At 37.3% G+C, this 24587-nt stretch overlaps 2 protein-coding genes across 6 annotated transcripts in view; one reads left to right on the top strand and one right to left on the bottom strand.

Annotated features, from left to right (window-relative positions):
* Positions 1-24587, top strand: part of kdrl (kinase insert domain receptor like) — a 403844-nt gene that overhangs the window by 300532 nt on the left and 78725 nt on the right. The gene's annotated exons all lie outside the window — the stretch shown is intronic.
* The window catches only part of lnx2b (ligand of numb-protein X 2b), a 65049-nt gene continuing 42983 nt past the window's right edge, over positions 2522-24587 (bottom strand). For all 5 annotated transcript variants that reach the window (XM_061900261.1, XM_061900266.1, XM_061900265.1 and 2 more), the window contains 5 exons: positions 18000-18131; positions 9468-9642; positions 5256-5484; positions 3072-3236; positions 2522-3010 (listed from right to left, as the gene is read on the bottom strand). In XM_061900261.1, coding sequence (XP_061756245.1) covers positions 2875-3010; positions 3072-3236; positions 5256-5484; positions 9468-9642; positions 18000-18131 — 837 coding nt within the window. In that variant the 3' untranslated portion in view covers positions 2522-2874. The remainder of the gene's footprint in view (positions 3011-3071; positions 3237-5255; positions 5485-9467; positions 9643-17999; positions 18132-24587) is intronic.

Genomic DNA, 24587 nt, shown 5'->3' with positions numbered 1-24587 from the left:
ATATGCGTACAGTACATACATATGTATGTACATATGTGTATACATATGTATGTATATACATGTATATACATATATACAGATATGTATATACATACATGTGTTTACATATGTATGTATATACATGTGTATACATATGTATATACATATGAATAGACATACATATGTATATGCGTATACACATAAATATGTATATACCTTTGTCTATACATATGTATATATACATAGGTATATACATAAATACATATGTATATACATGTGTATACATATGTTTGTATATACATGTTTATACATATATGTATATATATACATGTGTATACATTTATATTCACATATATGTATAAACACATGTATATACATATGTTTATATGTATACACTTATGTATAGACTTACATACATATTTGTATACATATGTATGTATAAACCTATGTATATACATAAACATATTTATATACATACATATGTATATACATACATACCATATCCGTATACATATGTCTATCCATAAACATGTTTGTGAATACATATGTATGTATATACATACATATGTATGTATATACATACATATGTGTATACACATACATATGTATTATATAAATGTGTATACATATGTATGTATATACCTGTGTCCATACTTGTGTGTGTATATATTTGTGTATATATATATGTATATATATATATATATACAAATATCTATATACATATGTATGTATATACATGTGTATACATATATAGATATCAATACACATACATATATGTATACATATGTATGTATATACCTGTGTCTATACATATGTATATATATATACACATAAGTATATACATACAGTACATATATATGTGTATGTATATACATGTGTATACATATATACATGTGTATAAATATATACAGATATGTATTTACATACATATGTGTTTACATATGTATGTATATACATGTGTATACCTATGTATATACATATGTATGGACACACGTATATGTACTGTATGTATATACTTATGTGTATATATACCTGTGTCAATACATATGTATATATAAACATAGGTATATACATACATACATTTGTATATCCATATGTGTATACATATGTATGTATATACATGTGCATACATATATGTATATACATACATGTGTATACATTTGTATATATGTATAAACATATGTATCAATGTATACACTTATATATAGACATACATATACATGTGTATACATATGTATATACATACATATGTGTATGTATATGTATTTATATACTTGTGTATATACATAAACATATTTATATATACACATAGGTATATACATATGTGTATCCATTAACATGTTTGTGAATACATATGTATATACATATGTGTATACATATCTATGTATATACCTGTGTCTATACTTATGTATATATATATATATATACACACACAGGTATATATGTATGTATATACATGTGTATACATATATACAAGTATCTATATACATATGTGTATACATATGTATGTATATACCTATGTCTAAACATATGTGTATATATATACACATAGGTATATACATACACTACATATGTATGTATATACATGTGTATACTTATATACAGATATGTCAATACATACATGTGTTTACATATGTTATGTATGTACCTGTGTCTTTACATATGTATATATATAGGCATATACATACATATGTGAATACAATAGTATACATATATACAAATATTTATATAGACATATGTGTATACATATTTTTGTATATACCTGTGTCTAAACATGTCTATACATATACACATAGTTATATATACATACATATGTATGTTTATACATCTTTATACATAGTTATGTATACATACATATGTGCATAAATACATATACACATATACATACATATGTGTATAGATATGTATATACAAACCTTTTGTTTTGTACATATGTATACACATATGTATGTATACATGTGTATACATATGTATATACATGTGTTTACATATGTATGTATATACCTGTGTCTTTACATATGTATATATATATACACATGGGTATATACATACATATGTGTATACATATGTATACACATGTATATACATACATATATTTATATATACATGTGTTTATATATATGTATACATTTACACATAGGTATATACATACATATGTATGTATATACATCTGTATAAATATGTATACACATATACGGATATATAGATACATATTGATATACATATTTGTATATATGTATACACATGTGTATACATATATACAAATATGAATATACCTGTCTATACATATGTATATACATACACATAGGTATAAACATACATATGTATGTATGTTTATACCTATGTGTGTATATGTATATACATTTGTATAAACATATATAGATATGTATATACATACAGATTTATATACATATACATATGTATATGTATAAACATACATACAGACACAAGCATGTATATACATATGTACAGGATGATCCCTGTGGGGAAAAAAACACTTAAGTCTTTTTTGAGTGTTATTAAAGCAACAATTGTACCAAAATCAACTTGAGCAAATAAACTACAATGTTTTATTTGATGGATGAATGAACACATGAATGTGCACTAATGGAAGAATGGAGTGTTCATGTCTGCACACACGGTGTAAATGCAAATAAATACAAAGATGGAGAACTTTAGCGTCCTGTAAAAAGTGCAGTAAAAGTGGACAGAAGGACACTGTCTAGTATTTGGTCACCAGCAGCCATCTTCAATCCTTCATGGACGCTGCAAACTCACAAACATTTGTGAGCGGCCCAGGGAAGGATTTGGAAAAAAATTGTTTTGAAGTTTTTGCCTGGCTTGTCGTCACGTTAGCAACACGCCGGCCCTTTAAGAAGAGGTTAGTGGGCGGGGCTACACCAGACTCCCCGGCCAGGACACCACGGTCAGCACCACCTTGTTTCTCTGCAGCTTCAGCATGGGGATGAGGGAGGAGTTGTTCATGCCCACCGTGGTCGCCCCGTTCACTGCCACAATCTCATCCCCGCACCTGGGACACAGACGGCCGTTAGCGCGGGCGGGGGTGGGGGGAGGAGTGTGTGGTCACCTACTTGAGGCGGCCGTCAAAGTGGGCGGGCGTCCCCGGCACGATGGTCTTGATGAAGAAGGGCTGCTGCTGGCCATGACTTTCCTCCTCGTAGCCGCCCACGATGCTGAAGCCCCAACTCTCACTGGTGCTCTTCTGCAGCACCACGTCACGACACCAGTGCATGTGGCTGCACACAACACACTTCTTTTTACACTTTGACTGGGAAATTAGCAAACTACTCCTAATTGAACCAAAATATATTTTTGGAAAATAACGTACTGTTGCTTAGTGAACTGTGCATGGTAAGCACGTAATAGTCCATGCAAGCAAAACCAAACTATAACTGAACTGGCTACAAAGTTACCAGAAACTGAATGCTGGACAACAGCAAAAACTTACAACATTCACAAAGTACATCCATACTTGGCAATAATGACCACACAGAGGATAAAAACATCGTAAATGACCTTGCTTACTAACATAAAGCAGGTGCAGGGAATATCGCTCAAAGAAAGACATGAAACTGCTACAGGAAAACACCAACAAAACAGGACAGACCACCAAAATAAGAGGGCAAGACAAGAACTAAAGCACAGGAAAACACCAACAAAACAAGGAATGGCCACCAGAATAAGATTGCAAAACAAGAACTAAAGCACAGGAAAACACCAACAAAACAGGAAGTGCCACCAAAATAGGAGCGCAAAACAAAAACGAAAGCATAGGAAGACACCACCAAAACAGGAAGGGCGACCAAGATAAGAGCGCAAGACAAGAACTACAGCATAGGAAAACACCACCAAAACAGGAAGGGCCACCAAAATAAGAGCCTAAGCACAGCAAAACACAAACAAAGGCCACTAAAATAATAGTGCAGACAAGAACTAAAGCACAGTAAAACACCAACGAAATAGGGAGGACCACCAAAACAAGGACGAAAGCACAGGAAAACACCAACAAAACAGGAAGGGCCATAAAAATAACAGCACAAGACAAGAACTAAAGCACAGGAAATTACCTACAAAACAGGAAGGGCCACCAAAACAATAACTAAAGCACAGGGAAATCACCAACCAAACAGGAAGGGCCATCAAAATAACAGCACAAGACAAGAACTAAAGCACAGGAAAATGCCACCAAAACAAGGGCCACTAAAACAAAAGCGCAAGACAAGAACTAAAGCACAGTTAAACACCAACAAAATAGGTAGGGCCACCAAAACAAGGACAAAACCATAGGGAAACACCAACAAAACAGGAAGGGCCACCAAAACAAGAACTAAAGCACAGGAAACACCTACAAAACAGGAAAGTTCACCAAAATAAGAGCGGTAGACAAGAACTAAAGCACAGGTAAACACCTACAAAACAGGAAGGCCACCAAAACAATAACTAAAGCACAGGAAAATCAACAACAAAAGAGGAAGGGCCACTAAAATAAAAGCGCAAGACAAGAACTAAAGCACAGTTAAAAACCAACAATATAGGGGAGGGCCACCAAAACAAGGATGAAAGCACAGGAAAAACACCAACAGAACAGGAAAGGCCACCAAAATAAGAGTGCAAGACAAGAACTAATGCACCAGAAAACACCAACAAAACAGGAAGGGCCACTAAAATAAGAGTGCAAAACAAGAAGTAGAGCACCGGAAAACACCAACAAAACAGGAAGGGCCACTAAAATAAGAGTGCAAAACAAGAAGTAAAGCACAGGAAAACACCAACAAAACAGGAAGGGCCACTAAAATAAGAGTGCAAAACAAGAAGTAAAACACAGAAAAACACCAACAAAACAGGAAAGGCCACCAAAACAATAACTAAAGCACAGGAAAATTACCAACAAAACAGGAAGCTCACCTAAAATAAGAGCACAAGACAAGAACTAAAGCACAGGAAAACAACAACAAAGTACAAACAAGGCAGGAGGACCTGCTGGAGTTTCATCTTTTTAACATTTGCTGCTGCTGGTGTGCCTCTGCAGTCTTAAATAAACAAAAGGTTAAAGAACTCTTCTGTGGAGGATTTTGGACCACTGACATTGGAAGCTGGCTCTCTGTAAGTTATTTGGCCTGGGGGCCACACTGAGAGAACAGAATGTCTGGGGGCCACCAGATCTACTTTGAGGAAGACTGCTAGAAAAGCTCCCAATAATGTCTGCTTGAATGTTACAATCATTGTTGACCCTGGAACAGCAGAGAAGGTCTTACCTGGGCAGGCCCAGCCACCTGGTCCACATGGGGGTCCAGTTGTGGGCGTCCTCCCGGGCGTCCTCCAGCGCTTCCGCGCCCCCGCCGTCCTCCTGCCGGCCGTCGGAGGCGGTGTGAAGGACGCGCAGCGCCACCTGGGCCTGTGCCGCCTGCGCCTTGAGCGCGGAGACGGCCTCGCTGTAGGACAGCTGGGTCAGGTCCACGCCGTTGATGCTCAGCAGGACATCGCCTGTGAAACAAAAAGGGAAACCATCAACTTGTGGAAACATTTTACAAAATTAAACCATAATAATAACTCCAACATTTTGATGGGCCTGTTATCTGGGTCTGCTTTCAAGATGCTGCCCAGAGTTTGAGGTACAACTGTACAAAAGGAGCCACACATTTAGCATGTTTACATTAAAAATGACAATATTTAGCATGTGTGCACATGTTAGCATGATAACAGTTAGCATGTTTCATTTCCCAAGTTATACGACTCAAAAGTGCGTGGCTGCGAAAATAGAGAAAAAATGTAAAATTTGATGAAAAGCTTTAGCATGTGTGCAGACTTTAATATGATAACAGTTAGCATGTTTCATATAAGTTATATGACTCAAAGATGTATGGCTGCGAAAATAGAGAAAAAAATGTATAAAAGTAGATGAAAAACTTGCTAACAGTGAGCAAATGTCTCATACCGAGTTATTTGACTCTGGTGTAAACATTTGCAAAACTAGCTCAAAAAATTTGCATGTTAGCATACTTAAAGTTAGCTTGTGTTACATAGCAAATTATATGACAGTAAGGTGTATGGCTGGGGAATTAGAGGAAAAAAAGTGTAAAATTAGCTTAAAAAGTTAGCGGTTTGATGTTAGCATGGTAAGAGTTAGCTTGCGTCACATACCAAGTGAATGGCTGCAAAAATAGAGAAAAAAAGTGTAGAATTTTATGAAAAACTAGCATGTTTACATTAAAACGCTAAAATTAAACATGTGCGCAGATGATAACAGTTAGCATTATTCATATACCAAGTTATATGACACTAAGGTGTATGGCTGTGAAAATAGAGAAAAAAGGTGTAAAAATTAGATGAAAATCTTGCTAACAGCAAACAAATGTCACATACCGAGTTATTTGACTTTGGTGTAAACGTTTGCAAAACTAGCTCAAAAAGTTGGCATGTTAGCAATGCTAAAGGTTAGCTAGTGTCACATACCAAGGTATATGACACTAAGGTGTATGGCTAAGGAATCAAAGAAAAAAGTGTAAAATTAGCTAAAAACAAAAGTTAGCACTTTAATATTAGCATGCTAAGTTAGCGTGTGTCACATACCAAGTTATATGACTCAAAGGAGTATGGCTGCGAAAATAGAAAAGTGTCCAATTTGATGAAAAACTTTAGCGCGTTTGCAGACGTTAGCATGATAACAGTTAGCATGTTTCATATGCCAAGTTATATGACTCAAAGGTGTATGGCTGTGAAAATAGAGAGAAAAAATGTGAAATTTGATTAAAAAAAGCTTTAGCATGTTAACATTAAAATGCTAACATTTAGCATGTGTGGAGATTTTATAACATGTTAACAATTAGCATGTTTCACATACCCAGTTATATGACACTAAGGTGTATGGGTGGGAAATTAGAGGGAAAAAAAGTGTAAAATTAGCTTTAAAAAGTTAGCACTTTAATGTTAGCATGCTAAGTTAGCTTGTGTCACATACCAAGTTATATGACTCAAAGGTGTATGGCTGCGAAAAATAGAGAAAAAAAGTCTAAAATTTAATGAAAAACTTAAGCATGTTTACATTAAAACACTAACATCTAGCGGGTGTGCAGACATTAGCATGATAACAGTTAGCATTTTTCATATACCAAATTATACAACTCAAAAGTGTATGGCTGCAAAAATACAGAAAAAAAGTGTCCAATTTGATGAAAAACTTTAACATGGTTACATTAAAATGCTAACATTTAGCGTTTGTGCAGACGTTAGCATGATAACAGTTAGAATGTTTCATATACCAAATTATACAACTCAAAAGTGTATGGCTATAAAAATAGAGAAAAAAAGTGTCCAATTTTATGAAAAACTTTAGCACGTTTACATTAAAATGCTAACATTTAGCGTGTTTGCAGTTGTTAGCATGATAACAGTTAGCATGTTTCATATGCCAAGTTATATGACTCAAAGGTGTATGGCTGCAAAAATAGAGAAAAAATAAAGATTGATAAAAAGCTTTAGCATGTTAACATTAAAATGCTAACATTTAGCATGTGTGCAGATGTTAGCAAGATAATATTTAGCATGTTCCACACACCAAGTTATAGGACACTAAGGTGTATGGTTGGGGAATATGAGAAAAAAAAGTGTAAAAGTAGCTAAAAAAGTTAGCACTTTTAATGTTAGCATGCTAAAAGTTAAATTGTGTCACATACCAAGTTATATGATGCTAAGGTGTATGGCGGGGGAATTAAAGGAAAAAAAGTTAGCACTTTTAATGTTAGCATGCTAAAAGTTAGCTTATGTTACATATCAAGGTATATTACTCAATGGTGTATGGCTGGGGAATTAATAAAAAAAGAAGTGCAAAATTAGCTAAAAAAGCCGAACAATGTCTGATAATGGGCAAACGTTTGCAAAACTAGCTAAAAAAAAAATGGAGCATATTAGCAAGCTAACATTAGCATGCTAAAAGTCAACTCGTGTCACATACCAGGTCATATGACACCAAGGTGGGGAATTTAAGGGGAAAAGTGTAAAAATAACTTTTAAAAAAAATAAAAAATCGTTAGCGATTTGATGTTAGCATGCTGAGCGCCTCTGGTTCATCACGTAGTAAGTGTAAGAGAGACGTGCGGCACATAATAATACTAATACTACTACTACTACTACTAATAATAATAAGGGCTGCTTGCATTGCAGCAGGCCCATAATAATACTAATAATAATAAGGGCTGCTTGCATTGCAGCAGGCCCATAATAGTAATAATAATAAGGGCTGCTTGCATTGCAGCAGGCCCATAATAATACTAATAATAATAACGGCTGATTGCATTGCAGCAGGCCCATAATAATACTAATACTAATAATAATAAGGGCTGATTGCATTGCAGCAGGCCCATAATAATACTAATACTAATAATAATAAGGGCTGATTGCATTGCAGCAGGCCCATAATAGTAATAATAATAAGGGCTGCTTGGATTGCAGCAGGCCCATAATAATACTAATACTAATAATAATAAGGGCTGATTGCATTGCAGCAGGCCCATAATAATAATAATATTAATACTAATAACAATAATGGCTGCTTGCATTGCAGCAGGCCCATAATAATAATAATAATAGTAATAATAATAATAAGGGCTGCTTGCATTGCAGCAGGCCCATAATAATAATAATAGTAATAGTAATAATAAGGGCTGCTTGCATTGCAGCAGGCCCATAATAATAATAATAGTAATAATAATAATACTAATAAGGGCTGCTTGCATTGGAGTAGGCCAATAATAATAATAGTAATAGTAGTAATAGTAATAATAACAATAAGGGCTGCTTGCATTGCAGCAGGCCCATAATAATAATAATAATAATACTAATAAGGGTTGCTTGCATTGCAGCAGGACAAAAATGATAATAATAATAATTGTAACAATAATAATAGTAATAATAATACTAACAATAATAATAAGGGCTGCTTGCATTGCAGCAGGCCCATAATAATAATATTAATACTAATAACAATAATGGCTGCTTGCATTGCATCAGGCCCATAATAATAATAATAGTAATAATAATAATAAGGGCTGCTTGCATTGCAGCAGGCCCATAATAATAATAATAGTAATAATAATAATAAGGGCTGCTTGCTTTGCAGCAGGCCCATAATAATAATAATAGTAATAATAATAATAATAATACTAATAAGGGCTGCTTGCATTGCAGCAGGCAAATAATAATAATAGTAATAGTAGTAATAGTAATAATAACAATAAGGGCTGCTTGCATTGCAGCAGGCCCATAATAATAATATTAATAGTAATAATAATAATAATACTAATAAGGGTTGCTTGCATTGCAGCAGGACAAAAATTATAATAATAATAGTTGTAACAATAATAATAGTAATAATAATACTAACAATAATAATAAGGGCTGGTTGCATTGCAGCAGGCCCATAATAATAATAATAGTGATAATAATAGTAATAGTAATAATAAGTATTGGACCTCTCTTGATGATGCCGTCTCGGTGCAGACAGCCAACTGGCTGCACGCTGGTGATGTAGACGGGGAGGCGACTGCGACAATCTCTGCCTCCAGCGATGGTGATGCCCAGGGAGAGGCGAGGCTCCTTCTTCACACTCACCGTCTTCTCCTGACTGGAGAAACCACCAGGAGGGTCCTGTGAGGACACACACACACACTGTTAAGTACACCCAGATGACACATGCAACATCGTTTCTGCACTACTTCACTAAAAAAAAAGTTGCTTTTTTTTTTTTTTTTTGGGTCATAAAGAGTCTTTGACTACTATTATTATGGGATGTTCTTCAAAATCAGTGTGCACCTGTCATATAGAGGATCTTTGACAATAATTTTGCAGTAAGTCCTTAACACAGCAGCATATTTTTTGTCGTAATAAAGAGTCTTTCACTACTAATATTGTAGGATGTTCTTCAAAACCAGAGTTCGTTTGTAGTATAGAGGATCTTTGACTATCATTTTGCAGTAAGTCTTTAACACAGCAGCACATTTTTGTCATCTTAGTCTTTGACTACCATTATTATAGGATGTTCTTCAAAACCAGGGTGCACCTGTCATATAGAGGATCTTTGACAATCATTCTGCAGTAAGTCCTTAACACAGCAGGATATTTTTGTCATTATAAAGAGTCTTTGACTACTATTATTATAGGATGTTCTTCAAAACCAGGGTGCATCTGTTATATAGAGGATCTTTGACAATCATTTTGCGGTAGATCCTTAAAACAGTAGCACATTTTTGTAGTCATAAAAGAGTCTTTGACTACTATTATTATAGGATGTTTTGCAAAACCAGTGCACATCTGTTATAAAGAAGATCTTTGACAATCATTTTGCAGTAAGTCCTTAACACAGCAGCACGTGTCATTATAAAGTCTTTGACTACTATTATTAAAACCAGGGTGCACCTGACATATAGAGGATCTTTGCGACTATCATTTTTACAGTATGTCTTTAAAACTAGCTGCATATTAATGTCAAGAGATCTTTGACCTCTTTTATTGTAGGTTCTCCAAAACCAGGATTTTTTGCAATAGGTCCCACAAAACCACTGTATTTTTGTAATAACAGATCTTTGACTACTGTAAATTCCGGACTATAAGCCCCAACTTTTTTTGCGGCTAATGTACGACATTGTCTTCGCTAACGGCCACAATGTAAATAGTTTAAAAACAAAACAAGCAAATACACTAATTAGGTGTGTTCTTGTTTTTGCGATGGCGCGATCTTTTGGACAAGTTCACATGCTGCATCGACCTTCTGCTTAGACTGAGCTCTCAACCAGAAGTACAAGTGCCGCTCCATCTTCTAGCTGTCCATAGCGTTTCTACTCGGATGGATTCTTCATTCATCACACCAAGCAACGCTTTTAACAATGACTAATATATGAATATACGTGTGTATATATATATATATATATATATATATATATATATATATATATATATATATATATATATTATAAATTCTTATTTTTTCAATTTAACTTAAAAACTGGCAGGTCAGTCACCAGAATCTGACAGTAAAAGCAGTGGGTTGTTTACAGCATATTAAAAAAATGGAATAAATGAAATGGAATGGAGAAACAACAGCACAGTTTTGAGCGGTCAAATTCAAGCAACAGAGCTGCCAGTTAGTTGGGTTTTTTTACCGTGAAATGTTTTTTTTGTTTGTGTTTTAGTGTCTTAATGTATATGGAGAAAGAGTACCAAAGTTGATTTTACGGTAAAAAACTCAGTTGTCAGAATTTAACCATGAAATCGATTGTCAATTTTACAGTCTACACTTTCAATGGTTATTTGATATTTAAGTACAGTATTTATCTTTATTTTAACAAGAAATATTTTTGGAATACATGATAATATAATATTTTGATTTTGATCGTATTCTATTTGAAAAGATATGCAATTGCATACAGAGCATGATTTTTACGGTCAAAAGGGAAAGAACAAATATATTTAGTAAGAAAAGATTAAGCATTTTATTAACGCATATTATTTCCAGGCTTTCGCGGGCTACACAAAACAATGTGGCGGGCCAGATTTGGCCCCCGGGCCTTGAGTTTGACACATGTGTTTTAGCTGATTGGAGCGCTAGCTTGCGTAGCTAGTGGGTCCGTGACGATGACTTCTGTTTTGTATGATCAGCCGTTTTACTGCTATGTTAGAGACACCGTTTGGAAACAATTAAGGTATGTAAATAAACATTTACATCATCCATCTGGGTAAATAAGTCATTTCACAACCTATTTATATATACATATATATATATATATATACACATATATATATATATATATATAACACTAAATTTATATATATATACACTATATATATGTGTGTGTGCGCGTGTGTGTATACAGTATATAAGTGTGTGTATATATACATTATATATATATACATACATATACACATACATACATATATACACATACATATATATAGATGGATAGATAGATAGATAGTACTTTATGTATTCCGTCAGGAGAGTTCCTTCAGAAAAATTACAATTTTCAGCACAATATATATATATACATATGTATGTACATACATACATATAAATACACATACATACATATATGTATATACATGTATATATACATACATATATACTGTACATACAAACATAAATATATACACATACATATATATACATACATACATACATACATATACATACACATACATAGTGTACATATGTATATTCATACATATCAATACACATACATACATATATATATATATATGTATTTACATATATATGTATATATATATACATGTATACATACATACATATATACACACACATATAAACACATACATATATATACATACATATACATACATACATATATATACATATACATATATATATATATATATATATACATATGTCAATACATACATACATATAAATACACATACATACATACATATATGTATATACATGTGTATATATACATACATATATACATATATACTGTACATACATAAATATATACACATACATATATATACATACACATACATATATATACATACATACTGTACATATGTATTTATACATACACGTATACATACATATATACACACATATATACATACATACATAAATATATACACATACATTTATATACATACATACACACATATATACACATAGATATACACACATACTGTACATTATATATATATATATATATATATATATATATATATATATATATATATATATATATATATATATATATACCTGTGTGTGTGTAATGCGGCTAATATGAGGGAAAAAAATTCAGCTAAAATTTTTAACCTGCGGCTTATATACCAGTGCACTCTATAGTCTGGAAAATGTTACTTTTATCATAGACGGTTCTTCAAAACTAGTGTGCACAATAATAGAGGATCTTTGACTCTCATTTAGGTCCTTCAAAACAGCATCATATTTTTTGTCAGATCTTTGACTACTAATCAATCAAGCAAACGTCTCAAAGGGCTGCACAAGCCACGGCGACATTAAAGAAAGTTCTTGAAAAGTGCAGTGCACCTGTCATATCCCATATGTAACAGGAAGCACCCTGCCTACTAAAACAAACAAAAAGTGTAGTGACATCCTCCTGGTCATTTAAAGAAACATGCCGCCAATCAAGGCTAACAAGCGCTTTAATTGATTCCTCTTGCCAACTGAGTCTGGCTGCTAACAAATGTGCACCATGTGACCTGAGGTTTGACCTCCCACGCTGCTCTCTCGTAATGGGGACGTGTGGAAAGCCTCGGCTCCCGCCAGCCTCATGCTCCACTCGCTGGCGACTGTAAACTGTGCGGGAGGGAAGCTCGGGGGAGGTGAGGCCTCTTCCTCCCCCAGCAGGGAGCCCGCACCCCCCCGCCCCCAGGGAGACGAAAAGGCTCCACTCTGCAGGCGAAAGCTAACTGTTACCCGCTTTGATCCTCCGCCACCCGGAGAAACAACAACGACGAGGCAGCGGCCCCAGAGCAGCACCCCGGCCCTTTTGATCAGGACAGAAGGAGGCCCTCCACCCCCGCTTTCATCTCCGCGCTCCGACGCAGGTGTCTGCTCTCAAGGATATTCAGCCCCAGCTGCTATTCTTCCTGAGCAGGTCACAATTACACTGTGTAAACACCAGCACCTTCTTTTTGCAGTGTGGAGGGGGGAGTCCTCAGGCACCTCACCATCCCTTCATTATGCAGCTTTATTTATTATATTATTGTTATGTCTTGTACATCTATTGTGCAATAATATAAAAGGTTCCTACTAGGGTTGTAAAGTATACCGGTATTATACACACAGTGGGGCAAAAAAGTATTTAGTCAGCCACCGATTGTGCAAGTTCTCCCACTTAAAATGATGACAGAGGTCTGTAATTTTCATCATAGGTACACTTCAACTGTGAGGGACAGAATGTGAAAAAACAAAGCCAGGAATTCAAATTGTAGGAATTTTAAAGAATTTATTTGGAAAATAAGTATTTGGTCAACCATTCAAAACTCTCACTGATGGAAGGAGGTTTTGGCTCAAAATCTCACGATACATGGCCCCATTCATTCTTTCCTTAACACGGATCAATCGTCCTGTCCTCTTAGCAGAAAAACAGCCCCAAAGCATGATGTTTCCACCCCCAGGCTTCACAGTAGGTATGGTGTTCTTGGGATGCAACTCAGCATTCTTCTTCCTCCAAACACGACGAGTTGAATTTATGCCAAAAAGTTCTATTTTGGTTTCATCTGACCACATGACATTCTCCCAATTCTCTGCTGTATCATCCATGTATCCATTTTGGTATAAACTCAACTCCTCGTGTTTGGAGGAAGAAGAATACTGAGTTGCATCCCAAGAACACCATACCTACTGTGAAGCATGGGGGTGGAAACATCATGCTTTGGGGCTGTTTTTCTGCTAAGGGGACAGGACGATTGATCCGTGTTAAGGAAAGCATGAATGGGGCCATGTATCATGAGATTTTGAGCCACAACCTCCTTCCGTCAGTGAGAGCTTTGAATGGTTGACCAAATACTTATTTTCCACCATCATTTACAAAGAAATTCTTTAAAATTCCTACAATGTGAATTCCTGGATTTTTTTTTCAAATTCTGTCTCTCACAGTTGAAGTGTACCTATGATGAAAATTACAGACCTCTGTCATCATTTTAAGTGGGAGAACTTGCACAATCGCTGGCTGACTAAATACTTTTTTGCCCCACAGTATATCACGGGTTTGTGTCTGTGCGATATAGATGACTGTAGAGAGGCGGAGCTTGGCCCAAAATGGCGGCGAGGAGGCGGAGAATGCGGCCGAGCAGCGAGGTGAGGCGTGCTGGGAGCGACGCCGCGCACCGGTACACAGTTAACATCTCTCCTCACGCTGTGTAAAAGGGGAGAAGGAGGAGAGAACGGGGCAGAAGGAGGAGGAGAGCCCGCAGCAGCGACCGAGGAGCAAAAGCAACAAAGAGCAGACGAGGACGACGACGGCGGCGGCTGAAAAGCGGACCGTGAGCGAGCAGTGGAGAAGAGTTGCTGAAAAGCGATCCGACCTGAAGACAAAGCCATCTTGAAAAATAAAGCGAGTCGAACCTGCTCAAGCAAGCTGTCCTTCCTTGAGGGCCCTGGGAACCCGCACAACGACGGCAAGAGTTGTTCACAATGACTATATATGGTGATATTGGAGTAAACGTTCTCACGCAGTTGCTTTTAGCTGCGGGCATTACACTACAGGCTCTTCTCACTCTTTCTTGTCTCTGCTTCTCACAGAGACATAAAACAAGCGCATCATCTTACATACGTCACATACGTATACACCCTCTCAGAGCAGAGAGGTGGCGGCATGGGTAACGTTAGCTGTGGTGCGAGTGGTAATACCAGAGAAAGAAGGTGTGAATCTGGTAACAAATGAAGGAAGAGTTAATTCCCAAGAAAAAACAGCACAGGGTAAATCATCTGGCGGTGGTTTGGCTTCAAGCGGGAAGATGTCGAACAGACAACCGTAATATGTCAAGTATGCAGCAAAAGCCTTGCTACAAAAAGTAGCATTACAGCTAATTTATAGCATCATTTGAAACGTCACCCGCTAGAGAAAGAAGAGTGCTTGAAACTCCACATGTCAACATCTCCGTTCGGTGCCACACCAACAAAATGCCCAAGCAACTATTTCCACATCAACACCGTATGAAAGAAAAGGCCAACAACAGAAGGACATAATGTCCGCAGGAACCTACCACATAGCAAAGTACATACACTATTTGATTTCCTATAATGCAGCTCATTTTTATTTGACACTTATTGAAATATCTTGTGTGACATCATGTACAAAAGTGAACTTTATATGTTTTAAACTATTGTAGTGGCATTCTGTACAAAAAATGCACTTTAATTGAGTCTTGTTTTGATATGTCATCTTAGTGACATCATGCACAAAAGTGCACTTTATATGTTTTAAACTATTGTAGTGGCATTCTGTACAAAAACTGCACTTTGATTGAGTGTTGTTTTGATATGTCATCTTAGTGACATCATGCACTAAAGTGCACTCATAGCTTGTTTTAAAATGTCTCTGACAATATTGCACTTTCTGTTTTGGTAATGACATGAATGTTTGTGCCAGTGCTTAATAACTGTTTAATAAATACAATTTTAGTTGTGATTTCCCTCTCTGCATGAAAGTTTAAAATGTGCATATTTTAATGCAGTATGAAGAAAAATGTTTGAATGTAGACACATAGAATCATCATACTGCTGTGATTATATGCATCAAGTGTTCATTCAAGGCTAAGGCAAAATATGGAGATATATATGGTGTATCGTCACATGGCTTACAAATATGGAGCTATTAATAAAAGGCCCTACCTGTTTGTTTACTTTCTACTAAAAGACAAGTTGTCTAGTATGTTCACTATTTTATTTAAGGACTAAATTACAATAATAAACATATATTTCATGTACCATGAATTTGTTTTGTTCAAATAAAGCCAATAATGCATTTTTTTGTGGTACCCTTTATTTAAAAATGTACCAAAAATAAATACTGGTACTTTGGTACCGTGACAACACTAGTTCGTAGTTTGGCTGCTGACCTCCGCAGTAGTGCGACATTCCCGCTATTTGGATGTGAGTGTGCACAGCATAGATATTTATGTGTACACACAACTGTAAGCTGATACTTTCTACTACAACAGACCTGGGCAAATTAAGGCCCGGGGGCCACATGCGGCCCATTAAGCGTTTCAATCTGGCCCGCTGGACATTCCCAAATCATTTTTTTTAGATGTTTAAGATGGAATGTGTAGCTGCCATTATGTTGTGCACTCATTTTTTCTAATGACTAAGTCTTAAACTATACTAAGTCTTTCCATGCTTGGAATCTGCACTTTTGCATGATATACTAGTTACTATGGTCATCTAATTAGTTACTATGGTCATCTAATTAGTTACTATGGTCATCTAATTAGTTACTATGGTCATGTAATTAGTTACTATGGTCATGTAATTAGTTACTATGGTCATCTAATGAGTTACTATGGTCATCTAATGAGTTACTATGGTCATCTATTGAGTTACTATGGTTATCTATTGAGTTACTATGGTCATCTATTGAGTTACTATGGTCATCTAATGAGTTACTATGGTCATCTAATGAGTTACTATTGTCATCTAATTAGTTACTATGGTCATCCAATGAGTTACTATGGTCATGTAATTAGTTACTATGGTCATCTAATGAGTTACTATGGTCATCCAATGAGTTACTATGGTCATGTAATTAGTTACTATGGTCATCTAATGAGTTACTATGGTCATCTAATTAGTTACTATGGTCATCTAATTAGTAACTATGGTCATTTAATTAGTTACTATGGTCATCTAATTTGTTATTATGCTCATCTAATAAGTTTCTATGGTCATCTAATGAGTTACTATGGTCATCTAATTAGTTACTATGGTCATCTAATGAGTTCCTATTGTCATTTAATTAATTACTATGGTCATCTAATGAGTTACTATGGTCATGTAATTAGTTACTATGGTCATCTAATGAGTTACTATGGTCATCTAATTAGTTACTATGGTCATCTAATTAGTTATTATGCTCATCTAATGAGTTTCTATGGTCATCTAATGAGTTACTGTGGTCATCTAATAAGTTACTATGGTCATCTAATTAGTTACTATGGTAATGTAAGTCACAGCAGCTCAGACGAGGCACCAAGCAGTGTGGGTGGGGAGCGTTTCCACAGAAATGTGGGTGTCGGGGACAGACGTGGAAGGAGATTTTCACAACAAAGTTGTAAAGCTTAGTGATTTTAGTGATGTATCAGATTGTAGGTGGGGTTTTGTTCGGGTGTGAAATTGATGAGCACATTTGAGCATCAAGCAAAAGGTCCGAACTAATCGTCCATGTGTGTATCACATGCATGCATTTTGAGCACAGTGTATGCTGGAAGCGTGTCATTGTCCAGGCTGCAAATGGGACCAAGTAAAGCCATGGTACCTTCATGTAGGTGGAGTGGCGCCTGAAGTACTGCAGATCCGGCACCCTTCGGACCGCTCGGCCTTGCGGTCCGCCTTCCTCAGGGGTCTCCACCAGCCTCATGATCACAAAGTTGACTCGCATCTCGCTGGCCTGCGTGCAAACACAGCGACAGGTTTTTATCTTCAAGGATACACGTTTAAGCACTTTCACTTTTGGAAAAGAGAAACAAAGAACTTATTGCTAGAGTTAACATTTACTTCTCCAGACTTTTTCCAACAGTGCAATAAATTCAAGGCTGGCCTCACCACTTCATGGTTTTGTAATTGTAAGCTATACATCAAAAAGTGTGAAATGAGAACTGTAAGTGAAAACAATAAAAAATCTAATTGTTTTCCTTCAGGCTAACCTACCTATAAATGAGGATTGCACTTTTTGAGGGGAATTGTGCCCATCTTCCACAATTCTTCTGTGAGACAAAACTAGGGCTGGGCAATCTATATCGATACACCCAATATATCGCTGGTTTGTCTCTGTGCGATATAGAAAATGACTACATGGTGACAGTGTTTCCCACAGGTCAGGCATCTTTTTGTGGTGGTGTGGTCGGGCGGCGGCAATGACTAAGAAGAACGCAGAGTTGGAATATAATTACAACACTTTATGTACATATTTATATACATATTTATATAATATTTACATATTTATATAATATGTAACTACAAGCTCCATTCACAGACAGAGTCCCATTGCTTTTATGAGCGGTCAAGTGAGTCAAAAGCCAGAAAAAAAAAATATATATATATATATATATATATGTATTATTTTTAAATATTTTTATTTGTGGCGGCCGTAATTCTTTCGTGGCGGGCCGCCACAAATAAATGAATGTGTGGGAAACCCTGGGTGATATTAGAGTATACGTTCTCACGCAGTTGCTTTTAGCTGCGGGCATTACACTACAGGCTCTTCTCACTCTTTCTTGTCTCTCCTTATCACAGAGACGTAAAACAAGCGCACCTTCTTACATACATCATAGTAAACGCCCTCGAGGAGCAGAGAGGTAGTGGCATAGGTAACGTTAGCTTTGGTGCGATGGGTAATAAGAGAGAAAGAAGGTGCGAATCTGGTAACAAATGAAGGAAGAATTAATTCCCAGGAAAAACAGCACGGGGTCCATCGTCTGGCGGTGGTTTGGCTTCAAGCGGGAAGATGTCGAACAGACAACCGTAATTTGTCAAGTGTGGGGCAAAAGTGTGGCTACAAAAAATAGCATTACTGCTAATGTGTAACATCATTTGAAAAGTCAACCGCTAGAGCATGGGTGTCAAACTCTGGCCCGCGGCCCTTGAGGTAATATCAAATAAAGATTAGAGCTGGCCTGCCGGTATCATACAGGGGCGGTGCCGCAGTAACAACGCATTTGCCAACCCTCACGATTTACCCGAGAGACTCCCGAATTTCACTGCCCCTCCCGAAAATCTCCCGGGGCAACAATTCTTCCGAATTTCTCCCAATTTCCACCCGGACAACAATATTGGGGGCGTGCCTCGAAGGCACTGCCTTTAGCATCCTCTACAACCTGTCCTCACGTCCGCTTTTCCGCCATACAAACAACGTGCCGGCCCAGTCCCATAATATCTGCGGCTTTAACACACACGAATGAATGCAATGCATACTTGGTCAACAGCCATACAGGTCACACTGAGGGTGGCCGTATAAACCACTAACACTGTTACAAATATGCGCCACACTGTGAAGCCACACCAAACAAGAATGACAACACACGTAATACCCAGAATCCCTTGCAGCACTAACTCGTCCTGGACGCCACAATATACAACCCCGCTACCACCAAACCCGGCCTCCCCAATTTTTATTCAAATTTGATTTGATATGCCATTGATATTTTTTAATTATTATTGATAGGTTGATTGGCAACACTAAATTGGCTCTAGTGTGTGAATGTTGCCTGTCTATCTGTGTTGGCCCTGTGATGAGGTGGCAACTTGTCCAGGGTGTACGCTGCCTTCCGCCCAAATGCAGCTGAGGTTGGCTCAAGCGACCCCAGAAGGGACAAGCGGTAAAAAAATGGATGGATGGATAATTTGAAACTCGACTTTGCATGTCACTATAAAATTATATAAGCCTTGCTTGTTCAATATTCAATGCAAAACCTGTTTGGATCCCTCTTAAAAGGTTAATTTGTACAACCTTGGCCCGTGGCTTTGTTCCGTTTAAAATTTTGGCCCACTCTGTATTTGAGTTTGACACCCCTGCGCTAGAGAATGAAAAGTGCTTGAAACTCCGCATGTCAACATCTCCGGTTGGTCCGCAGGAACCTACCACACAGCGAAGGACATACACTATTTGATTTCCTATAATGTAGCTCATTTTTATTTGACACTTATTGAAATATCTTGTGAAGTGAATTATATTTATATAGCGCTTTTTCTCTAGTGACTCAAAGCGCTTTACATAGTGAAACCCAATATGTAATTTTTACATTCAAACCAGTGTGGGTGGCACTGGGAGCAGGTGGGTAAAGTGTCTTGCCCAAGGACCAAACAGCAGTGACTAGGATGGCGGAAGCGGGGATCGAACCTGGAACTCTCAAGTTGCTGGCACGGCCGCTCTACCAACTAAGCTATACCGCCCCTTGTGACATCATGCACAAAAGTGCACTTTATTTGTTTTAATCTATTGTAGTGGCCTTCTGTACAAAAAGTGCACTTTAAAGGCCTACTGAAACCCACTACTACCAACCACGCAGTCTGATAGTTTATATATCAGACTAAATTGCAATTTTAAATTTCCCGCCGAGTTTCTTGTTGAAAACGTCGCGGAATGATGACGCGTGCGCGTGACGTCTCGGGGTGGAGGGGACATATTAGCCAGCACCACTTACGGCTAAATGTCGTCTCTTTTCATCGCATAATTACACAGTAATTTGGACATCTGTGTTGCTGAATCTTTTGCAGTTTGTTCAATTAATAATGGAGACTATAAAGAAGAATGCTGTTGGTGGAAAGCGGTGGATTGCAGCTGCCTTTAGCACCGAGACACAGCCGGTGTTTCTTTGTTTTTGTTGTGAAACTGTAACACACAGCGGTCAAGCGAACTTGTTTCTCTACGTCAATACATAAGTTTTTAGATGGGAAAATTGTCGGTTCTTACCGGAGACATCAGTGGATTATGGTACCTTCCCCTGTAGCTGTCAAAAAGAATCTGTGATCTTGGCTCATTGGCTATTCACCACAGCCATCCGACTTTCAGGTATGACTTTACTCATCTAATCTCACTAAAATACTATGAACACAATAAGCAGTTAAGGGATTTTCCAGAATTATCCTAGTAAATGTGTCTAATTACATCTGAAACGCTAACACTGCCGCCGCCCGGAGCCGTCGCTTTTTCTTTTTTTTTAGTGCCTCACTAACTTTCCTCATCCACAAATCTTTCATCCTCGCTCAAATTAATGGGGAAATTGTCGCTTTTTGGTCCGGATAGCTCTTGCTGCTGGAGGCTATGATTATAAACAATGTGAGGATGTGAGGAGCCCTACAACCTGTGACGTCACGCGCACATAGTCTGCTACTTCCTGTAAAGGCAGGGCTTTTTTATTAGCGACCAAAAGTTGCAAACTTTATCGTCAAAGTTCTCTACTAAATCCTTTCAGCAAAAATATGGAAATATCGCGAAATGATTAAGTATGACACATAAAATGGACCTGCTATCCCCGTTTGAATAAGAAAATCTCATTTCAGTAGGCCTTTAATTTAGTGTTGTTTTGATATGTCATCTTAGTGACATCATGCACTTTTGTGCATGATGTCACTAAGATGACATATAGCTTGTTTTTAAAATGTATCTGACAATCTTGCACTTTCTGTTTTGGAAATGACATGAATGTTTGTGCCACTGCTTAATAAATGTTTAATAAATACACTTTTAGTTGTGATTTCCCTCTCTGCATGAAAGTTTAAAATGTGCATATATTAATGCAGTATGAAGAAGAATGTTTGAATGTAGACACATAGAATCATCATACTGCTGTGATTATATGCATCAAGTGTTCATTCAAGGCTAAGGCCAAATATGGAGATATATATGGTGTATCGTCACATGGCTTACAAAAATCCAGATATTATTAGAAAGCCATATTGCCCAGCCCGAGACAAAACCCCATCTTTTTTCTCGTCTCTACATCTTAAATATTGAAAAACTGCTTGTAAGAACAAAACAATCTAAATACCATCCAAAAACTTCTAACACGGTTTTCTATATTTATGTATGTATATATGTGATGTAGTAACATGCACATTCATAATAATGCGTCATATTTACACTTAGTGTCATATATTTGGGAGGGTTGTAATATTTTTATGGCTGTTAAGTAGAGGAGACACAGACATCAGTGTGGATCTACGTTACAATTACTTTTCCACTTATGTAGACAAGGCACACAATAATACAGTACACACCTTCCCATTTAAAGGCCTACTGAAACCCACTACTACCCACCACGCAGTCTGATAGTTTATACATCAATGATGTAATATTAACATTGCGACACATGCCAATACGGCCTTTTTAGTTAACTATATTGCAATTCTAAATTTCCCGGGAGTTTCGTCTTGAAAACGTCGTGTAATGATGACGTGTACACAAGACGTCACAGGTTTTTAGGAATTATGAGCGCTGCGCACACACACAGCTAAAAGTCATCTGCTTTGACGGCATAATTACACAGTATTTTGGACATCTGTGTTGCTGAATCTTTTGCAATTTGTTCAATTAATATTGGAGAAGTCACAGTAGAAAGATGGAGTTGGGAAGCTTCAGCCTTTAGCCACACAAACACACGCTGATTCCTTGTTTAAAATTCCTGGAGGTGAAACTTTACTATGGATCAGAGCGCAGTCAAGAGAACATGATTCACGACGGAAGGTCAACCAGCAGGTTTCGGTGAGAAAATTGAGGTAGAGAGTCGCTTCTTACCGGAGAAAAGCTGAGTTTGTGCCGTCCATAGCTGCCGTCAACTCCCCTGAGACACTGCGCGTCAGTCAAGACACCCTTGGAGACACCCTTCCGACTATCAGGTACTATTTAACTCACTAAAACACTAGCAACACAATAGAAAGATAAGGGATTTCCCAGAATTATCCTAGTAAATGTCTGTAAAAACATCGGAACCCGTCCCAATGCAATCGTGTTTTTTTTACATTTTTAACTTGTTTTTTTTTTTTTCTAGTCCATCGCTATCAATATCCTCAAACAAAAATCTTTCATCCTCGCTCAAATTAATAGGGAAATTGTCGTTTTCTCGGTCCGAAAAGCACTTTTTGTTGGAGGCTCCCATTAAAAACAAGGTGAATATGTGAGGAGCCATCAACATGTGATGTCATCGTCTGCGACTTCCGGTAGAGGCAGGGCTTTTCTCTTAGCACCGAAAGTTGCAAACATTATCGTGGATGTTCCCTACTAAATCCTTTCAGCAAAAATATGGCAACATCGCGAAAAGATCAAGTATGACACATAGAATGGACCTGCTATCCCCGTTTAAATAATAAAATCTCATTTCAGTAGGCCTTTAATGTGTTTTCTCTATTTTCATGACTACTCAGTGGCCTAGTGGTTAGAGTGGCCGTGCCAGCAACTTGAGGGTTCAAGGTTCGATTCCCGCTTCCACCATGGCGCCCACCTGTTCCCAATTAGCCTGTTCACCTGTGGGATGTTCCAAATAAGTGTTTGAGGAGCATTTCTCAACATTCTTAGTCTTTTTTGCCACTTGTGCCAGGTTTTTTGAAACTCAAGAGCGTATGTAGTCAGGCGGTATATCTCGGTTGGTAGAGTAGCCGTGCCAGCAATTTGAGGGTTCCAGGTTTGATCCCCGCTCCCCCATCCTAGTCACTGCCGTTGTGTCCTTGGGCAAGACACTTTACCCACATTGGTTTAAATCATGGGTGTCAAACTCAAATACATTGAGTTTGACACTAAACTGAACAAAGCCGCGGGCCAAAGTTGAACAACTTAACCTTTTAATAGGGACCCAAATAAGTTTTGCATTAAATATTGAACAAGCAAGGCTCGTATAACTTTATAGTGACATGCAAAATCGAGTTTTGTTGGTAGCGGAGGTGTATATTGTAGCGCCCTGGAAGAGTTAGTGCTGCAATGGATTCTGGGTATTTGTTCTGTTGTGTTTATGTAGTGTTACAGTGCGGATGTTCTCCCGAAATGTGTTTGTCATTCTTGTTTGGTGTGGGTTCACAGTGTGGTGTAACAGTGTTAAAGTTGTTTATACGGCCACCCTCAGTGTGACCTGTATGGCTGTTGACCAAGTATGCCTTGCATTCACTTGTGTGTGTGTAGAAGCCGCATATATTACGTGACTGGGCCGGCACGTTGTTTGTATGGAGGAAAAGCGGACGTGACGACAGGTTGTAGAGGATGCTAAAAGCAGTACCTTTAAGGCACGCCCCCAATATTCTTGTCCGGGTGGAAATTCGGGAGAATGGTTGCCCCGGGAGATTTTCTGGGGAGGCACTGATATTCGGGATTCTCCTGGAAAAATCGGGAGGGTTGGCAAGTATGAGAATTAGCGTT

This window comes from Nerophis ophidion, linkage group LG05 (genome assembly GCF_033978795.1).
Source record: "Nerophis ophidion isolate RoL-2023_Sa linkage group LG05, RoL_Noph_v1.0, whole genome shotgun sequence".
Taxonomy (NCBI): Eukaryota; Metazoa; Chordata; class Actinopteri; order Syngnathiformes; family Syngnathidae; genus Nerophis; species Nerophis ophidion.
Note: the sequence above shows the minus strand (reverse complement) of the source record. Positions and strands in the feature narration are given on the sequence as shown.